The sequence below is a fragment of the Fistularia commersonii genome, chromosome 29, assembly GCF_037954325.1.
Source record: "Fistularia commersonii isolate RoL2024-O1a breed Wild chromosome 29, RoL_Fcom_v1.0, whole genome shotgun sequence".
Lineage (NCBI taxonomy): Eukaryota > Metazoa > Chordata > Actinopteri > Syngnathiformes > Fistulariidae > Fistularia > Fistularia commersonii.
Window position 1 is genome coordinate 4012114 of NC_141312.1, and position 19940 is coordinate 4032053.

General features: G+C 39.1%; 3 protein-coding genes across 4 annotated transcripts; 2 read left to right on the top strand and 1 right to left on the bottom strand.

Annotated features, from left to right (window-relative positions):
• The first annotated feature begins 165 nt into the window (after nucleotides 1-165).
• Nucleotides 166-8075, top strand: vps36 (vacuolar protein sorting 36 homolog). The gene is made up of 14 exons (XM_086176931.1): nucleotides 166-317; nucleotides 893-961; nucleotides 1051-1121; nucleotides 1784-1898; nucleotides 2026-2115; nucleotides 3012-3098; nucleotides 3674-3706; nucleotides 3844-3921; nucleotides 4830-4964; nucleotides 5086-5151; nucleotides 5816-5880; nucleotides 6227-6311; nucleotides 6529-6605; nucleotides 7006-8075. Exons 1-14 carry the CDS (start codon nucleotides 222-224, stop codon nucleotides 7085-7087), a joined length of 1149 nt encoding a protein of 382 aa, XP_086033057.1. The 5' UTR covers nucleotides 166-221; the 3' UTR covers nucleotides 7088-8075.
• Nucleotides 8076-8348: 273 nt separating this feature from the next.
• On the top strand, nucleotides 8349-16911 carry thsd1 (thrombospondin, type I, domain containing 1). Of its 2 annotated transcripts, none has more exons than XM_086177230.1 (8): nucleotides 8349-8839; nucleotides 9634-9751; nucleotides 10217-10611; nucleotides 10693-11353; nucleotides 12525-12683; nucleotides 13164-13575; nucleotides 13860-14385; nucleotides 14479-16911. In XM_086177230.1, exons 2-8 carry the CDS (start codon nucleotides 9700-9702, stop codon nucleotides 15115-15117), a joined length of 2844 nt encoding a protein of 947 aa, XP_086033356.1. In that variant the 5' UTR covers nucleotides 8349-8839; nucleotides 9634-9699; the 3' UTR covers nucleotides 15118-16911. The 2 variants fall into 2 exon arrangements, with proteins under 2 accessions (XP_086033356.1, XP_086033358.1); XM_086177232.1 differs by having other exon boundaries at nucleotides 8790-8809.
• fgl1b (fibrinogen like 1B) lies at nucleotides 16454-19745 on the bottom strand. Its single transcript, XM_086177233.1, has 9 exons — nucleotides 19293-19745; nucleotides 19136-19216; nucleotides 18725-18992; nucleotides 18101-18260; nucleotides 17857-17954; nucleotides 17626-17714; nucleotides 16911-17036; nucleotides 16744-16808; nucleotides 16454-16634 (listed from the first exon to the last, which is right to left on the bottom strand). The coding sequence occupies exons 1-9, from the start codon at nucleotides 19317-19319 to the stop codon at nucleotides 16454-16456; spliced, it is 1095 nt and encodes a 364-aa protein (XP_086033359.1). The 5' UTR covers nucleotides 19320-19745.
• Between the last annotated feature and the right edge of the window lie 195 nt (nucleotides 19746-19940).

Below are 19940 nucleotides of genomic sequence, written 5' to 3' on the forward strand. Positions count from 1 at the left end.
GCATTGCAACATTTCTGATTTAGATATGATGTTTTAAAATATCATAAAGTAAGGATAAATAAGATATTAATTTAATGGGTGGGGAAATATATTTAAATGAACGTTTTCAACTTTCTTGTCAGGCAACATCAGGCTAATTTTTTAGACACTGGACAGGAAGTAAACACAAAAAGTCGCCCCCGAGGTGGAGAGTGGAATTAAGACGTTTTCCAAATAATAAAATGGACCGATTTTCTTGGTCTAATGGACTCTTAGAAATAAATGAGACGCTAGTGATCCAGCAGCGAGGTGTCCGACTGTATGACGGTGATGACAAGGTACAGTTTTGTCTTAAACCCGACTGTTTGAAAAGTTTATAGCCCATACATGAACACAGTAAAGCAGACTAAATGTTGCCGAAACTGTAAACCGATTGCCTTTCCGACTTTGATGCAGCACAAAAGTGCGAGTCCAGACATTATGAGATACGAAAACCTGCAAAATCCAGGCTTAAAAAAATGAATTGCATATTTTTTCTACCCATTCGACTATCAGTACCCTTATCGTTACATGTACATAATGATTCATTAGTAACAGCAATGTCCCTACATATTGATTGCTTTGTTAGAATCGAATGATATTTCACTTTTTTGCCTTTTTAAATATCCCATAAGTTGAAGCGTTAGAAAATGTCACATTATTTACAAAGTCCAAACTGCTATGTAATTATTTACCAAGTCCTTTGAAAAACCTTAATGAAACTAATACAAAAGAAAACAAAACAACTTTGCACACAATCTAGCTCATGCAGATTGGAATATTCTATTTTTTTATAAGTTGTTTTTCAGTCTGTAAATGTGAGCAAAATGTTGATTTGACAGTTGGACTTAATGTTTTCCCTCTGTTCTTTCAGGCCAAGCTGGATGTTGGAGTTGCCTTGTTAAGTACTCATCGTTTGATCTGGAGGGACAGTAAAAATCACGTGAGAGAGTAGCAATCACTAGATATATGAGTGTAAAATTAAGGTGTGATTAATCTCTTCTGAATCAAATTTTCTCTTTTTTTTCGTAGGAGTGTTGCATTGCCCTGCCCCTGTCACAGATCCTCTTCTTTGAAGAACAGGCTGCAGGAATAGGAAGGAGGTGAGTGTCACCAAACAGAAGTTGTGATTTAAAAGCAGATTTTTAACCACAGAAATGAAGACCAGGATTTTAGTATTGGACATTATGTACTAATGTAGTACCCTATCCGGCCCCACTATGTACCACAGCTTCTTATCTCCAAGTTTCCACTCCTCACTTGTGCTTCTTTGTCAAACAAAACCTGTTATCTAACAAAGCGCTCATATGCTAATAGATTTATCATCTGAAACACACAAAGCCTGCACTACTGGGGGTGATGGACCTATTAGGATGACCACACACACACACACACACACACACACACACACACACACACAAACAAACAAACAAACAAACACACATGCATGAAGATGCAGACAGTCCAGAGCCTTTTTTTCTTTTCTGAAGTTGTAGTTCAGAAGTTGTAGTAAAACTGTTTTTTAATGTATCTGAAATCAAGGCTAGCCTTTTCTAAAGTTTAAATCATCTATCACAATCCTCAAAACAAATCACTTTTGGGGCGTGGTTGTCTTCTTGTGAATTATTTGCAAATCGATCACACTGTAAAAGCATATTGCAGCACTTAGGGAAATCATGTGCTCTGTGTGTTAAGGGTTGTTAGCTGTGATCTTAATCATCAGGAAATCATTTTAACATGGTCCTGGTATTTTTTTCTTTGGTAGTGCAAAAATAGTTGTACACCTGCACCCTGCACCTGCCAACAAAGAACCTGGCCCATACCAGCAAAGCAAGTACTCCTACATCAAGTTGTCCTTTAAAGAACATGGGCAGATTGAGGTAGTGTTATGAAGTCTTTTAGTTAAGCAGTTGGTGCTCTTTCCTTACAATTAAATGAACCTTCCTCAGACAGAGTTTGTGCTTGATCTTTATTTTTTTCTGTCCCACAACAATATTTTGCTCGCAGTTTTACAGAAGACTAACTGAGGAAATGACCCAGAAGAGATGGGAGAATACACCAGTTTCACAGCCTATCTCCTCGGGAATTGGTTCTCAGGTTTGAAACTGAATGAAGACATTTTAATTCAGATGCCAGATGCTTATATAGTTAATTTCAACATAATTTGATCACATCTAGACAAGTCATATTGCTTCCCTGTTAAATTGTGACATACGTTACCATATGAGTGTCAGTTCAGGCTATGTGCCACAGGATGGCAGTGTTGTCATTATATTCATTTGTCTGAATAAAGAAACGTAAGTTTGTTTAGGGTTTTATAAAAAGCTGCAGAGCCAGTGTTCCTGTTACTGACAAGCCGTTTTTCCCGTTACTGTTAGTATTGATGTTGATTAGTGAAAAGGCAGAATGTGGCATCAAGTACCACAGCAGCCAATTCTGTGTTCAGACATTTTACTATGTTCATTAGGTTATGTTTCTTTGTACATATTTAATGCTTTTTTAAGCATCTTGAAGTAATCCTTTGCACTACATGCTTTTGTTCTTCGTCTTCTTGTTCTGTGAGATCTTACAGCAGTTGGCGTCAGTAGACTTTCATTAGCATTTCCAGTTGTGTTCTCTCTCTCATCAGTCAGCAATTTCTTTCACAATCCATCGTTCTTAATTTATTTATGTACTTTTCAGCAGTATCTTTACCGAAAATATACATATAAGTATTATCAGTATGACTAATAGTGGCATCTCCCAATATCTAATCATAAAGAAATGCACTTTAGATGTGAGGGGATTTAGAATTTATGAAATAAATCAAGACTAAATAGTTTAATTATACATGTTTTGAGTGGGATTATTGTCTTATAAGTGTGCATTGAGCTCACCCTGGCAAACCACGTAGCAGGTCTTACATCTGTCGTGCTGCAAAACCATGATAATCGCTCACCAGAGTTATCTGAATTCTCACTTGGAGTGTTTTCCTTTCCTTCATGGTCACACAGGCAGGAAGAACACGTGCTGTGGGGATTGTTGGAATTGAGAGGAAAATAGAGGAGAGAAGGAAAGAAACAGACAAAAACATCTCTGAGGTAAAGTTAAGCAGCAACAGTGAAAATTGACTGTTAGAAATAGAATTGTGGGAGGTGTGTGGTATTGACTTGTTGAGCTTTGTCCAAAATATGGCATTAGAAATGGAAAGACAGTCAAATTACCCTGCTGAAGTTTGAAAAACTCATTTTGGAACATTTTTGAGTCATTTGAGAAGTTCAAATAATGTATTTGTTCTATTTTTATTTGTTTGAAATGTAAAAACTCTTCACTGCTGGAGTCAATTCAAGCTGGGGACACTAACTGTGAAAGTGATTTCAAGCCTAAAGAAAAACATGCTTTATTGAACAACTACACTCAGATTTAATCTGTCATTGACTACACGTTTCCCGTTTGATGCATTATATGAAGTACTTGGATATGTAATGAGTTTCTTTACACTTTGTTACAAAAATTTACATACAGGATATAATATGAATCAATGTCGATGTGACTTGAGTATCCTCAAACTCTTGTTTTTAAACAGTGTTAAAGACGTAAATGAATTGAGGAGAATGTGCAGCGAATTAAACAGAGGTTCCTTTTTGTTAAGTTACCAATTTCGATTTTTTTTCAGGCATTTGAAGATCTCAGTAAGCTTATGGTGAAGGTAAAACAATTTTTATATTGAAATGTGCTTTTCTACATTGGCCATTTTTTTGTTTTGTGACTATGAATAATTAGCACTATAGTCGTGTATGAAAGGCCTGCTTTATGGCAGAAAATCTGTCTGATATATCTTAAAAGGCCAAAGAGATGGTAGAGCTGTCAAGATCGATTGCAAACAAGATCAAAGAGAAGCAGGGGGATATAACTGAGGATGAGGTAAGAACCTCACTGGCTTAATCAGAAACAATCAGAGAAAGCTATTTATCCGAGTTAAAAAGTGCATGTGTGAATAAGACTGCTTTTCACTCATAAGCCCATGCACAAACATTTTTGCAAATCTGTTGAATATTTAAAGCATTACAATTGTTTGGGTAAAAATGATTGTCATGTATCTTGCAAATGTATCCTTTTAGTGATAGCCATGCTCATATCCTGATTGACATATCTATAGCGCAGTGACATGCAGGGAGGTTCGTGGCTGGTGGGGCACACCTGTCATGAGGCAGGAGAACTGCGTGCCTCACTTAGTGGCTCTTTGCAGCCGTTTTATGATCACTCAGCACAAGACACGAGTAACGCACATACAGTTTTAGAAAAAAAAAATCTAAAACTGGTGAAGTTAAATGAAAAATACATTTATAGTGTAAATCACTGATAAATATAACCATTTAATTTTTTTTTTAATTTTACATATTTTTTTCTTTAATCTTCTTACCAAGATTTGAAAGTGAGGCACGGCCTCTCCTGCTTCCCCTGACTGCACGTCACTGCTATATTGGCATTTCAGAGGTTTGTGTTTGTATAAGTCAGTGTAAAATCACATAGCTGCATAGAGATCAGTTATCAAGATCTCATATTATTTACAAATAATTTCTTTGCTAATGTTGTTAACTAATATTTGGCTTTCGGATGTGTCAGAACCAGTGTCTGGTTTGATCATCTAGGGCAGTATTTTAAAGACAGAACGTCTGATCAGGTCATTGTATTATCATTCCAAGCAGGCATTCTGCTCTGCATGAACGTAATTGAATTGTTTACCATGTATGACCATTAAATGACTTATCTACATCTACTTTAAAATTGTAAATTTTTGCTTGCTTGATGTTTTTTTTTCTGCTTAATAGACAATCCGCTTCAAATCGTACCTGCTGAGCATGGGCATTGCTAATCCTGTCACCAGGGAAACACATGGGTCAGGTACACATTACCATATGCAGCTGGCCAAACAGCTAGGAGATATGCTTCAGGCCCCTCTAGAGGTGAGCATTATTTATGTTTGCTTTGGAAGGTGTTTTAATCCAGACTCTATTAAAGTTATGATCATAGACATAGTTTTACTTTTTAAAATTAACCAATTCCTGCCACTCACTACCTTTTCAGGAGAGAGGGGGCATGATGGCGCTTACTGAGGTGTACTGTCTTGTTAATCGAGCCAGAGGGATGGAGGTAATACTTGCATAAATGTACTCAAATAGAACAGTAAAAAGATTGAACCAGAAGAACGCCTGGACTCATCATATGAAATTTCTTGGTATCAGTTCATGTGGTTTATATCGATATTGTGAAACACAGTTTCACTGTGTGTTTTTTTTATAACCAGACATGGATCTCTCAGTGGAAAAAAAAAAATATTGCTTCGTCTTAAATGTTTTTTATCTGATGTAGTTTTGGTTGAAAATCCCTACAAGTCTTTTTGTAATATTAGGAGCAGGAAATTTTCCTAATAAGACCCAAACCCAGATGAAACAATCTTAAAGTCACCCTGGGATCAAAATCAGCTAGACATTGCCAAAAGCTTAGAAACAAGCTCTCTAGAAATTAGGAAGAAATTCAATAAAAATTTCTTATATTGCAGGGAGATGACAGTTACTATAGTTTCCTTTTGTTGTTTAGTTTGCTGTTTATATTCCATAGCTGACTTGATTCTTGATTTTGCAGTATATCTTCATCCAGAGGGGCTTGTGTTCTGAATATTTTAATATTTGTTTTCATAACACCCGGCTTTACCTGCTAGCATGAGTGACTGCCGATGACAATGCATTCTTTTGTTAACACTTCACTCAAAAATCTCTAGAGGCCAGTTCAAATCCATTTTTCCTCCTTTCAACAGCTTCTATCTCCAGAAGACTTACTAAATGCGTGCAAGATGACTGAATCATTAAAGCTCCCGCTGAGGTGCGTTTGAATCACACTTGCCTTTATATTTGACACATCTGTGCACATGATCATGTATTTATTTGTGCATATGTGTGTGGAGCAGGCTGTCAGGTTACTGAAAGAAAATAGGGGAGTATTCACACAAGAATCAGGAAGGCTCTTCCTGCCTGGTTTCCTGTTGTGGGACGTGTTATCCATTTCCTGTAACTTCCCAAAGTTTACTCAGAAACAACAGCTTGATTACAATGCTGGTCTCACTACATCCATACTGACCTGATTTTTATCCTCTTAAAAACATACACACATGCTCACACTCTGACACTCTCGCCCCTCACCTCTTGGTCTGTTTTGTGCTGTTTTATAGGCTAAGGGTGTTTGACAGCGGTGTGATGGTAGTCCAGCTGCAGTCTCACAGTGAAGAGGAAATGATCGCCTCTGCTCTGGACAATGTGAGGTTCACTGTTAAAAAGTCGTCATGCTAATGACATGCCTCTTGACTAAATCATTGTGTATATATATATATATATGTATGTATGTGTTTATTTTAAAAATACTTTTTTTTTCTTTTCAAATATATATATAAAATATAAAAAATATACAGAGAAAAGCTTGCTTGTTTCAATCAAAATCTGATCTCTGGTTCATACTCATCTTTTCTTTCAACAGGTGTCTGAGAAAGGCTCTTTAACAGCAGAGGAGTTTGCAAAGCTTCTGGGTCTTTCTGTCCTTCTTTCCAAAGAGCGGTAAGTAATCCTTTTTCAGTACATAGCAGATATGGACTAACTGATATCTTGTAATTTTTAATAGCCAACATGTCGAAGCATGATGTGACATCAAGAGGGGATTGGTCTCTGTAAAACATTATATTTATTATTATTATTATTATGGAATGTTACTTTTGTATACCATAGAGATGATTTAAATCAATGTCAAAAACATGTTTCAATAATGTGATATTAACATAACTCGGTCAGAGCATCAGGCTTTGGCCCAGCAATGATAGTTTGGATATCATCCCGTGCCATGTCATAAAACTCAGCACTTCTCTGCTCACTGTGTTTGTGAACTCATGTTGCTTATTTACCAATAAACACTCCTTCTTTCTTAATGTCTCACCCAATGGCTCCTGCATTCTCACTTCAGGTTGTTGCTGGCTGAGAAGATGGGTCACCTCTGCAGGGACGATTCTGTTGAGGGATTGCGATTCTACCCAAACCTCTTTTGAGTTCTCACTACTGATCACGGATGACTAAAAATGCATCAGAACTGAGTTCTATGAGTAGGAAGAGCGAACATGTATTTAAAGTGTCTTCTTATATCCTACACATCCACTGTACTTACAAGCTAATGTTCTCAATTTTCTGAAAGGCGGACTCTGCATGGACCAGCTGGTCATATTCGCCGTTATGCAAACTGATCCCGATTTGCCTGTGATGCATTGACATTTGTGTTTGTGCAGTAATTAATGGGTTTTGGGAAAGTTACTTCATCATATACACAGGACTTTCTTCTTTCTTAATGTGGGCTTTGCAAAATCCACATCATTATGTAGTAAAACTAAAGAGCAAGTTTCTACTGGCAGTGGAAAGAAGGGTAATAATCAGACAAATCATCATGTTTTTCATGTAGTAAGTAACATATTAAAACAGATTTATCATGAATATGAACATATTGTAAGTAAACACCACCTAATCTCTTCGGGTGTTCGGGTGGAGTCGTGTCCATGGACTTATTTTTTTTTAAATCCTTGTGTTCTGAAAGGTTTCGGACAGCCCAGTCCTTTGTTCCTATTGTGAACTCGGCCGAGCAGCAAACGGCATTTCATCTCAAGCACAGCTTCCTGTTTTCGGTGGGCTCTCTGCGGGGAAAATGAAGGTCTGCAGACCTCCAGTTGATTAGATTACCTTGCCATGTGGTTCACTTATTGATGGTAGGTGAACTGTTGGATCTGTAAACCCTGTGAAATGACCGCGGTGAAACAGCACTGTCATAAATATCTTGTATTCATTGTTTAAACTAACAGCTGACATTTTTCCCTACTGAATGGATTTATACTTGACAAATGTTAATACTAAGTCCATTTGAGGATATTCCGGTTTCATTTGTCAAATTAATTTACATTCAGGTTGCAAATCCTATATATACATTGAATTCATTACATCAAAAAAAGAGTTTAATTGGAACTAAATGTAATAAATCCATAATTATGATGACTTTCATGTTGCTTTGAGGAGTTTTTTTTCCCTGACAGTTGAAAATGTAATGCCTTGTTCGGTAATTCAACACCATTAATCGCATTTTTATCTAAATGACTTGATGCAGGTTTCAATCCCATGAGGGCACAATAGTTGTTTAGGATATGAGTTGTGTTTCGATTATGTTTGTGCTGTGCATATCTAAACACTGATTTGATCATTTGACCCATTATAATTCATAGCATTAAAAAAAGAAACAACTTAGTTTTTGACAACCAGGTTGACCTTCAATATATACTGCTCAAAAAAAAGAAAGGGAACACAAAAGTAACACATCCAAGATCTAAATGAATGAAATATTTGTATAAAAATACTTTGGTCTTTACATGGTTGAATGTGGTGACAACAAAATCACACAAAAATGATCCATGGAAATCAAATGTATTAACCCACGGAGGTCTGGATTTGGAGTCACATTCCAAATGAAAGTGGAAATTTTTTGGAGCAAAATAATTTTATTTAGGGCAGAAATGTGGGTACTTGTGGTGTAATATTATTTTTCAGAACGAGAACATTTGCAGGGGTTTTAAGTACATGACCTCGAACTGTCAATACGCAAACACACCCCGCGTCACCCAGCGTCAGTGCGCGCCCCCGCTGGCTGCAGGCGGTGCACCGTCGGCGCACTTTATCCAAAGCAGAATGGGAGCGTTAAAGTGAAAGAGCCGGCGCACAAAGTTGGAGAGGACAAAGTAGGATATTGTTTTGTTGAATTGGGACGAGTGAGTATATCAGTTTTTCTTTTCTTCAACAGGTCTGGGGGAAACAGACATGTTTGAATTTCTGGTCTTGAGTCAATTAAGCCAAAAAAAAAAAAAAAAAAAAAAAAAAAAATCCAAGAGGATCATTGATTTCAGGGCCTTTGGATGGGATCCATTTACAGGGAGTTGTGAATCTGACACCCTTTTTACGAAGGAAAAATCATAGTTAGGCTAACCTAAGTGTTTTGCATTAAATGTATGTGGTTTTGCATTAAATGTACGTGTTATCATAAGTTATCACCGGTCCGATTCATGTATTCGTTACCGTTAAAAATCGACGAAATGAATATATAAATGCAAGCTTAGATTAAAAACAAATAAGAACATGCTTTTTAATTCATGTTGCAATAATTTTTCTATAAATTCATTAAATTGGTCAGGACCTGTAAGAGCTGGTGTAGAAGAATTTCAATTTTTAATGTTCTCATGCCCCAAATAAATATCTGCATACAAGTGAGTCGAAAAGGTAAAATATTTAGTAGAGAGCACATGAAGCAAAGACCTCTGCATGTTTGTCCTCTCGCTGCTTCGCCCAGCAAATTGACGGGATTGTAAAGATGGACAAAAAGAGGAAGACATTACTGTAAATCCAGAGAAGTTATTGTTACAACATCATCCCCCGGCTTTCCTGTTGCTCATTCTTCTGCAGAATGTGTTGCTCCCTCCTATATTTGTGCCTGTTGATTTGCAATTCACTGCAAGGTTATTCTACTGGAGTGCGTGTGATTTTTTAATTTTTTTTTTTCTTCCGATAGACCTCAGGGATGTTGGAAGAGAAAGGCCATGTGGTATAGGAGAGGAATACGGGCAGGAAAATCGGAATGCCACAAGCTGTCTTTTTGCTTCCTTTCCTGCTGATCCTAATGGGATACGGTGAGTAGTCACCGTGTGACTCCCTCAACAAATATGTCTCTAAATGTCAATGGCAAAACATTGGCAAGTTCATTACAAAGCTTCCCTCACCTGTTGTCACTGACTGATGCTTCTCTATGCTTTTGCAGTTTTCTCAAATATTAGAAGTTTCTTCAATTTCGGCACTTGAAATCAATCCCTTCACCCCTCGCACGAGAGGATTTAAACATGATTCACCAAATTATCACGGCACTTGAAAAATAATGTGCTACTTAGCTGATACACTGGTCTTTTAACAGTGTAAAGCGAAGTGCGTTATTTGTGATCGTGCTGTCATTCAAAAACAACAATAACTAAAAGCGCTGACATTGGAAGTAAATTCCAGTATCATTATTCCGCAAGATGACTTCAACGATAGACTTCATGTTATTTTGTATTATTTTATTTTGTAAGACCCCTCATTTCTCTGTCTGTTATCTCCTGTAGCTCTGGCAGGGCTCAATATTTGGCCCTCCTTCCATGTTGCCCTGAGCAATCCCAGCGTGTTTGTGGACTTCAACACGAAATCCAACAGCAGCAACATCCGAAAAATGAGCCTCTCGCTGATCAACACGGACACCAACACCACCATCCTGACCAGGATTCTGCCCAACGATCAATCCGCAGGTCGGGTGGAGTTCAACTGCTCCAGTTTCCTGTATGCGGGAACTTTCCGCTTCCTGCTGAGGTTGACCAGCACCAAGACAGCGTCTCATCAGAATGATACACCGACTCGGAGCTCAGAGAGCACGGCCTGGTGGTGGAGCTCAGAACTGCAGGTGCAGTGGCCCACTTTTCACATCGCCGTCGAAAGGGCGGGAAACCACTCTGGATCTTTTCAGGCAAGACAACAACATGTCAAAATAACTTTCCGCAGACAAAAACAGTGATTCTTTAACATCCTGTTTTGTGTCTCCTTGCAGCTTGGGATCTCCACTAATGAATACTTTCAAGCCTGTTCAAGTATCCTTGACTCCGCTCTCTTCGTGGAAGTAAGCTACATGGAGTACAACCAGATCGGACGAAGCAGCATAGATAAGGTCAAAGCCCGCACACGCCATCCCATCAAGCCCCTCCGCTCCCAGAGCATCAAGCTGTCCTGTGTCTTCCCGTTCTCTGATAGAGATTTCATCAGAGTGGCTGTACGCTCTCCACATACTGTCGATGAAGTGAAAAGCTCGAGTCCTCTCTACCTGTCCCAAATCTTTTCCTATAAGCTGCTGGTGGAAAACGTCAACACGTACAGGAGTGGCTGTGAAGGGACAGTGACTGTTAAGCTCATAGCTCCGCCTTGCGTGTACGTCCACGGGAGAGTCTTGCTGTACAAAGACTCAGGTGTCGGAGGAGGTGTTGCTGTTTCCCATGATTCGGGAGCAGGTGGAACAGCAGCGATGGACTTTGGAGCAGACAGGCCCTCCAGCCCGCCCCTGGCCTATAACTTGCTGACTCAAGGAGAGAACGAAACAGAGTTCAACTGCTCTGTGTTTTACCCGGGAAAGAATAAGTACTGCCTCCGCTTTCTTTTTAATTTCAGCCGCTCCCCTAGTCCAGCGCAGACATGTTTGGTGGTATACAGGAGTGAAGGTGAGATGTAACACTCAATGCATTTGTAGTTTTCATCTCCTCCAAGGACAATTATTAATCCCATTTTAAGAGGTGCGTCTTAAAAATGGTCAGTGCTTCAATGTAGAGCTCTGATTGGTTCTATGGGTCTACTACAATTATATTGTTCTAATGCCATGTTTTAGATCATTAATTCTCAGAACTGATCTCCAAAATGAATAATGCCTGACCCAAGCCTCTCACCACATATCGATGCTCTGCAAAACCTCAGTGGAAATATGTACGTTTCAGATGAAACTGTTTCAGTCTTTGAAATTTTGAATCTTATAGAAAAACAACAGTAATAGTAGGTTATTTCTATTACCTCTAAATTTCATTGTATTTTCTGGACAACACTGGCCTTTTTTTAACTTGTAACTTATTCAAGGAGGATTTGTGCTAATTAGAGGTAACTGCTTACTGATTTTTGATGATTTCTTGTACACTTCTATTTCAATTTGACAGTGCAAATGAGTAAATTAATTTGCTGAAGAAAATAAGAATGCCCATCACCTTTTTTCAACTTTTCAGTGCCAACATCTCATACGTATGATTTTGGAAACCTGTAACAAGAGACATTTGATGGGGAAAAAACAACAATTACATTCAAGCAACACCCATTTTACAGAGAGAAGTTCATGCTGACAGGATTAGCACATATCAACTGAATAAAGAGAATTTAGATAATGATTTAAACATGTGATAAGAAAATATTAGAAAATTGCGAAACAGCTGTATTAATTGAGCCCAATCGGTGCCAATATATCTTATTAATTCCCACCAATTACATTCCAAAGCTGCAAAACACACCATGCAGAAATAGTGTGAAATAAAGGTATAGTACATCAACATCTTTTCCAAATAAATCTACCTGATTGTATACCTGGTTGTATTTTGGGGGGTAATCTGTTGCTAAATTTTGAAAGAGGCCAGATGCCAATGTACCCACCTTGATATTAACACATTGTAGTATATTTAATTTAAAGGCAAATATACAATATCAAAATTAGGTGTTATCTGATTCGTGTTTGTGTAGTGGTGAACCAACAAATATTTAATTTTATAATTGTGACAAATCTTGGCATGCCCTTATTTAGATTTGATTTAGAAAAAAAAAGCAACAAGAATGTCATGATCATGTCTTTCCTTGTAGATTCTTGGGGCCCCTGGCAGAAGTGGAGTGTGTGCAGCGCGAGCTGTGGCGAGGGTGTGAGGGAACGGGTGCGCGAATGTTTGCTGCCATCAGGTGTGAGAGGAACGTCCTGCATTGGCATGATGAAGGACCAGTCCCTCTGCTCACTGGAGGACTGTGGTTAGTGTCTCAACCTTGTTGGAGTTGTAGCTGACACTTCAAATAATTTCAATATTGTTTTTATAATCATTAGAAACATCAGAAGGGAACCTTCTGAGTAATTGATGTTGTCTGAAGCTATAGGATTTCCTTGGGAAAAAAAACAAAACAGTGGACTGGTTACAAATGTTTGGCAGAAAAAATGATTGCTGTTTCACAGTCAAGAGAATGTGCTAAATGCTGTTTTTGTCCTAGTCTGCAATTAACAACCCCTAAACCAGTGGGGTAGGAGGGTTAAGAAGTTACATTTGAGAGCTTGAATATTGCTTATATAGGCGTTCAAAAAAAGGTGACTCAAGATAAAATTATTACTCAAATACCATGAGTTGAGGAATGGGAGACGCATGGTCCTCAGCTTTAAAACATGATGAAATAGTGATAGATCGCAAGATAAATGCACGAAATGTACAACATCAAGTTTTTTCTGTATTTTGTCCCCAGTGCTGCCTGCTCCTTCATCTCACCCTCCTGAGCCCACTGGAGTTGTATCCCTAGGTGGTAACATGGTTGTGGTGATCGGCATATCTCTTTGCCTCGCCGTGATCGTGGCCACCATTATGGTTACTGTTTGGAGAAAACTTTGCAAGACCCCTCAGTGCAGCTCTGTCCGCCGAGGCTCTGTGCATTCCCCCGGGGTACGCAAACTCTCCGACGAGGCCTCCATTTGTGGCCACAGCCTCCAAAGACCCAGCCTGTCCGACAGCCGTGGTCCTCCAGCTGGGATGGGAATGGCTCCTACTGACCGGCCTCCTGTTGGCAGTCAGTCTCTCTCTCCGACACTGGTTATACCTCTTTCCCAGGACCCAGAGAGGCTGTCTCCCACGGGCCAGAAGGTGTTACCATCCATATTTGGGTGAGTATTATATACACTTTTGAGCAGATTTGTTAAAGGAATAGTTTGCCCAAATGTGACATTTCAGTTATTATCTACTGGACCTCATGCTGTCTTTAGGCAAAACATGTTTTTAGTCATCTCAGGACTCCTAGAGTTTGGCTCTAGCTCTAACCTGTGTGCATATGTGTGTTCAGTTGACCTTCCAGAGGCTCCAGGGAGAATAGAAAATGATTTGATGTTTTTCTTAGCGAATTATTCCTTCAGAATTTATCAATGCAAATGAATACACTGATTCTTCCCAGGTATCGGTTAGCGCAGCATCAGTTAAAAGAAATGAAGAAGAAGGGATTGAAGGAGACAACGCAGTTCTACCATGTGTCTTCAAGCCCCGTCCACGACACCTCGATAGAAACTTCAGCTTCCCCGACCAACTCGGCCGTTCCTACGCCGACTGGGATATCATATTCTACACTGGACAACGTCAACAACAGCCAATTCCTTGTTGCTACTCCCATTTCTGTGTTGCCATCGCAGACTTCGAGGATCACCTCAGATCGACTCAGTCCAAAAGTTGAGCTCGTCTTAAGCCCGCCTGTTTCTAGTCATTCTAGCGGGCGCAGCTCAAGATGGCATGACCGCACTGCAGACTGGGTGGAGATGGTTGAGCGGAGTGGCTTAGCGGGTCTCAGAAGAGGAACAGATGCAGGAATAGGGAATTCCCATCATAAGAATCCAAATTTCCGTCGGACCTCAAGTTTTAATGACACTAAGCCTCAGCTTACATCCTCCTCACAGATCAGGCAGTTCAGGGAAAGGAGCATGACACAGGTGAACCATGCTACATTAGTTATACTTCATATGTAGAATCTAGATCTCATGATTTTTTCTTTGTTCTGATTAACAAAGATCTCTTTTTTTCAGGTGGGATCTCGGACACTCCCCGAAGGAAGCTGCTGGACCAAAGGCATGAAGGAGAAGCCGGCATTTTATCCTCACCCAATTCCAGAGCATGGCACCCCAGAGTGGAATAAGCCCAGAATGCAGATTAAGTCCCATACCGAAACAGCTGCTGTTTCTCACCGCTGTGAACTCAGGAACACAGGAACAAATACAAACATTTCTTCATCACCTGAGAAACATGCCAGAGGAGATCTGATTGGCACAATAGAAAGGGAAAGGAGTAAAAGGACCGGAGTTGAAGAGGGAATCTCGGGGATCGGGGGTCCCGCAATAGGACCTTTTAGTTTAGGAGTGAACCTGAGTACGGATCGAGCAGAGCGAGCGGAGCTGAATTGGAATCGCCGCGGCCCATCGCCCATCCAGAGAAACATGCTGGCCCGCAAATTAAAGGAGGCTCAGTCGTGCTCAGGGGTCAAAGGGCGACAGCGCAGCTCAACCTTCAGTGTTTCGTCATCGGAGCAAAGGAAAGGCCGGTGCAACTCACTCCCGATGTCTGGAGGGCACAGCAGCAATGATGGCTCTCCCTACAGGCTGAGTGAAGCAGAAAAGCAGATGTTGGACCTAGATCTTCCCTCAACCTTATCAGGCGAGGAAGGTTGAATACGGTTTGTAAGTGTGCATTATGGAGCAACTGCATATCACTAGACTCTAGCTGGAACTTTTTTTTCCCAAATTATATATTCGTTGTTACTATTGATCTCTATTATCATGTGACACTATAATAATTTAGCATAAGGTTTACCACTGTACCATCATTCAGATTCGCGCAACGACAGGCACCCTCAGTCATTCTTCATGTACATCATGTGTACACCACGCTGCAGTTGACATACAAACATTCCCTTTCTCATTTACATCAATAGACAATTCAGAGTTTTCAGAAAACCTGCAGCATGATTTTTGACTTTGGAATAAAGATGGAGAACCACGTAGGCACAGCAGGAACAGGCAAACTCTGCACAGAAAGAGCCCTGTCAGAATTTAACCAGTCACCTTCATGTCTGCAAGTGTTTGTTACATATTTACACATGCAATTACATTACTGCCAATTAGCTTTGACTTGGACACGACTCAGGGGATTATTGCTGGAATTTTCTGATGTGACTTGAAACTTGACTCAAACACTGGATACATGATGTCAACTTGAAATATTCAGACTTGTTTTGCAAATGTTTATGATGTTCATTCAATTCTTTTTTAATGCATCATTTGTATATAAAATTTGTATTCATCTTTATGAATCAGTTTAGGTTGCATCTCAATTTTACACATTTACATTCCAGTATGGCTGTGTTTCTGAATGCCAAAATACGTAGATTTTATTTCATTTTGTTAATCAATCCATGGAAATGCATTTATTTAAAAGTGATCAAACGTGACCTTGTGTCAACAGTAACACCTGTTAAATACAGGTTCTGTTAATGGCATTTCAATAATTATTTCACCATGTGTTTTTTCTTCGCTGTTTATATGTCATTCTTTCCACTACTTCAATGTCATTATGATGTTGAAAAGACAATTCTAATCCTTTGGACCCATTTCAGTTCCATGACAATTTGACAATGTCAAGCAATCTTCTCGCAATATCTTAAAGTAAAATATTATGAAAAACAAAATAAATTGAATAAAAACCCAAAATAAACAATGACCAAGGGAACATATGTTTGAGGATAGTCAAAGATGAACATCAGCAAGAGCTTTCTGGCTGAAATGCAATATGTTGTTTTGCCTGCATATCATGACTTTGTTAGATAGAACTGCACAACAGGAGATACTTTTTATCACGGCCTTTCAAAAAACAGTTGGATAAAGATATGCTTTATTTGTCATATACAGTTATATGGAGTACAGTGCATGGTGAAATGTATTATGGGAGAAGTCAAAGAGTAACATTTTTGGGTAACATTTTTGGCATCACCTGTCCCCAACATCCATGTCACATTTCTCCTGCCCCACTGCCCATGATGTCCAAGAACACAAGAGGTCTCACTTTAATGGTGGTGTGTCTCAGGGAATACCAAAGGCCCCTCCAGGTTCCCCACACCACTCCATTGTCAAACTGACCCTGATACTTGCCTTTGCGATAAAACTGGCCATTCAAGTTGGCAGCATGGCATCTGCAGATGACAAAGTCCATTAATCGCAAATGGGAGAATAAACTTCAGCTGGAAGTGTTTTTGATCAATTATCACACTTAAAGGTATCACAGACTGGAAAATGTCTTACCTGTTGAACCACCAACCTGCTCCATTTTCTTCGGCGCAGTTTCCTTGAAGATAGCGGTCATTGTCCTGTCAATGGCCACGACCATCATTAGTACAATCAGATCATCATTTTTACCTTGAACTGTAAAAGCGTCAAATCAAAATGTTGAGAGGGAATAAATGATTCACTTGATCCTGGGTGCTGAACTGCATGCCGCTGAGGCAGGCAGACCACTGCTCCACCATTCCTCCACCTCCAGTGAGGGCATCTCCAGCTTTGCCACTGTACTGTCCATACTGGAGACGGTACTTATCCTGAAAAGATTGTCAATGAAAGTAATTCCTGTTAAGAGTATTTCAGTCATCTCTTACGCCAAGACAGGGTTCTTTGAATTTCGGGATGCACAATATAAGGGTGTCTTTGGTCTCAGCGCATATTTGCTTTAAAAATCAATTATTAATCGCAGCTGTGGTTGGACTGCTTGACAGTTGATCACAGAGCCACATATTTAGTAAAACAAGTGTTTCACAACTGTCTCATTCACACATTCCTGGACCTGAGAAAACCTAATCAGTCATGGGGAGAACATGCAAACTCCACAAAGAAACGCCCCCTTTGGGAATCTTTTTTTTATTCTCTTTTACATTTTTTCATTGTAGTAGCTGTGTTAATTTTGAAATGTTTTGAAATGTGCTTTTTAAATACTCCTGTAAGTGGTCCATCACATTGAGAATTGGCATGACGTGTGAATTCTAAAAGAAAAAACATTTAATGGTCTGTTTTTTTGAGGCAGACAAAAAAATACTGTCAGGCATTGGTAATTTGTGTTATGAATGTGAGTTAGATTTTGGAAAAAAAAAAAAAAATCAAGTATTGTGCATCCCTTAAAACTGCCTCACATACGGCTTCATCAGTGATTCTGAAGTCCTCATAAAATGCATGGCTTTTTTCTCCGTCCCAATCCATTAAGTCTATCTTCACCAGATTTTTACCTTTTGAACAGTTGGATATAAAGAAGAATACATGAGAAATATGCAGCACCTTCTCAACAATACATAAAATTATGAAATAAATTCCATTACATTTATGACATTTTATCATGTCTTATTTCAGGTTAAGGAGATTGTTAATGACCTTGTGAGAGCAGAGAATAAATATGCTCATTCCCCAGCCAAAACTCATCGTTCCATAGCTTGAAGTCACCAAAGCCGTCTTTGTAGTCCACCCAATCTCTACAATGACAATATGGCATATCTTTATCATTTTCAATTACACACCTGGATACATTTTGTTGTGCTACATTCTAAACTGATGGAATTCTCTGGATTGGATTTCTACTTTCTCAAAAGAATACATTCAGGCTGCTTTCTTTGAATACCTGTTGAAATCAACTTTTCCATGGCGACGCTTCTGAAACACTGTCCATCCCCCTCCATCCTCCATGTCACAGTAGACCAAAAACGGTTCCTGGTGTAATTTGGGTCTGATGCGGTAGAAACCACTGGGTGGTCTCAATCTCTCAGACAGTTCAGAACAGTCTAAAGTTACAACCAAACATCAACTTCAGCAAATCGTCATGTTAATCATACATGGTAATGCTGGTCGACGTAAACCTGGGTTTTCAACATGTGTGCTGCCAATGCCCCGTATTTATTTACACAAAATATCTCTAGTAATTCAAGAAAGGGATTTTCTTATATATAACTGAAAGACTTTTGAAGGTTGCATTGACCCACTTACGGCAAATACATTCAAATACATAATTTGGCCAACTACAGAATAAAAAAATGTTATCGTAATGGAATCATCTGGATTTACTTTTTGCATTCTTTTACACAGCAAGTTTTGTATCACAATTCAGGATATTCAAAGAAATCCAAGTATATGCCCTTCACATTACATAATAGAAACCTCTAAACTAAACAAAAGCTATGGAAATATTTTTTTCTGTACTCTTAAGCATGACTGTAGCCTCTGTATAGAAAAGGACATGTAAAAGTACCTTTGTCATAGACAATTAGATTTCCTGCTGGTGGAAGAGGTTTCATCTGTCCTGTGATAGAACTGTCGATTGTCCCACTGGGGTCATTATTCACAGCAGTATCTGATTCCAGAGGAGGGTCCGTTTCAGATAGACTCGGCTGGATCGGGTTGAAGTATTTGTGAGTCCGCCAGTGCTCAACCTGCCATGTCCTGATTGTGAGCTCGTTTTCCAGCCTCTGAATACTGCGCTTCAGAGCTTCAACCTCGGGTCCACACTTTTCTGTTGTCTGAAAAAAAGGACCGTTAAATTGAAAAAAGGGCTTCAGCTTTTCTTGTATGGGATAACCAGGGATCCGTGTGATTTGTGTTAATTTGGCCTTTTAAATGAATACAAATCCATCCCTAAATCAGTTCAGATACCATTTCTTACCATTAAATACATTGATGAAGCCATGGTTGGAAGCACCAGCATTAACACCACCATCCTCTCTGGAAAAAAATCTCTATTTGGCTGAAATCAAAGATATTGTTAAAGAAGTAATGAAGAAGAGTACAAATTCTTTGTACTGTAGAAGAAAAATCATTACCTGCATTTTCGAATGTCTCTCCTTCATTTCACCAGACAGAGTGTTCTTTTTCCCCAGAAATACATCAGTGTTATTTATTGCTTTTTAAGGTTCTGCCTGGTCCACATTAGCAACAGAAGAGTTGACCAACTCTGCCAACATCTGAACTCAAATCAGTTTGCAGTTCCTCCCCCTTGATCAGACATTTTGGTATTAGGAAGAAGTTGCTGATCCCAAAACTGCAAATTTCTTCAATGTGAGAAAGATGCCATTCCTTACATACCAAAGATGCTGTTGAAATAGTGGCTCCTTCTTTTCAATAAAACCGCCTAAGTTTCCTATCACTAAAATCAGGTCAAGTTTTCATTACTAAAACATAACGCACCAATGTAAACATTTAATTGGACAAAATTTTGTACTCTAAATAAAAAAACGATTACACAATTTTACAGTGAACGCTTAGCAATACATTAGGTGGAACTCTCCCCCCTCCTCCCCTGAACTCCCCTAAAATGCAAACTTATCTATGAAGATTTAAAGCCCAAACAAACAAAATCTGTTCTGCCCATTAATGGGAAGACACTCTGAATTTCATCTGTCTTACGCAATAACTTCCGGGAACAACTGTGCGCTGTATTATGGTTCTCTCTGGTTTCCATTATTTATCAT

What these genes read in the sequence shown, in the direction of transcription:
- thsd1 (XM_086177230.1), top strand. Translation starts at nt 9,700, where the DNA reads ATGCCACAAGCTGTCTTTTTGCTTCCTTTCCTGCTGATCCTAATGGGA. An exon ending in GCTGATCCTAATGGGATACG is followed by an intron (nt 9,752 to 10,216) that starts GTGAGTAGTCAC and finishes TATCTCCTGTAG; the next exon opens with CTCTGGCAGGGCTCAATATT. An exon ending in GGTGGTATACAGGAGTGAAG is followed by an intron (nt 11,354 to 12,524) that starts GTGAGATGTAAC and finishes CTTTCCTTGTAG; the next exon opens with ATTCTTGGGGCCCCTGGCAG.
- fgl1b (XM_086177233.1), bottom strand. Translation starts at nt 19,319, where the DNA reads ATGAAGGAGAGACATTCGAAAATGCAG. An exon ending in CTTCATCAATGTATTTAATG is followed by an intron (nt 18,993 to 19,135) that starts GTAAGAAATGGT and finishes CCTTTTTTTCAG; the next exon opens with ACAACAGAAAAGTGTGGACC. An exon ending in GGAAAAGTTGATTTCAACAG is followed by an intron (nt 17,955 to 18,100) that starts GTATTCAAAGAA and finishes TTGTCATTGTAG; the next exon opens with AGATTGGGTGGACTACAAAG.
- vps36 (XM_086176931.1), top strand. Translation starts at nt 222, where the DNA reads ATGGACCGATTTTCTTGGTCTAATGGACTCTTAGAAATAAATGAGACG. An exon ending in GGGATATAACTGAGGATGAG is followed by an intron (nt 3,922 to 4,829) that starts GTAAGAACCTCA and finishes TCTGCTTAATAG; the next exon opens with ACAATCCGCTTCAAATCGTA. An exon ending in GTCCTTCTTTCCAAAGAGCG is followed by an intron (nt 6,606 to 7,005) that starts GTAAGTAATCCT and finishes TTCTCACTTCAG; the next exon opens with GTTGTTGCTGGCTGAGAAGA.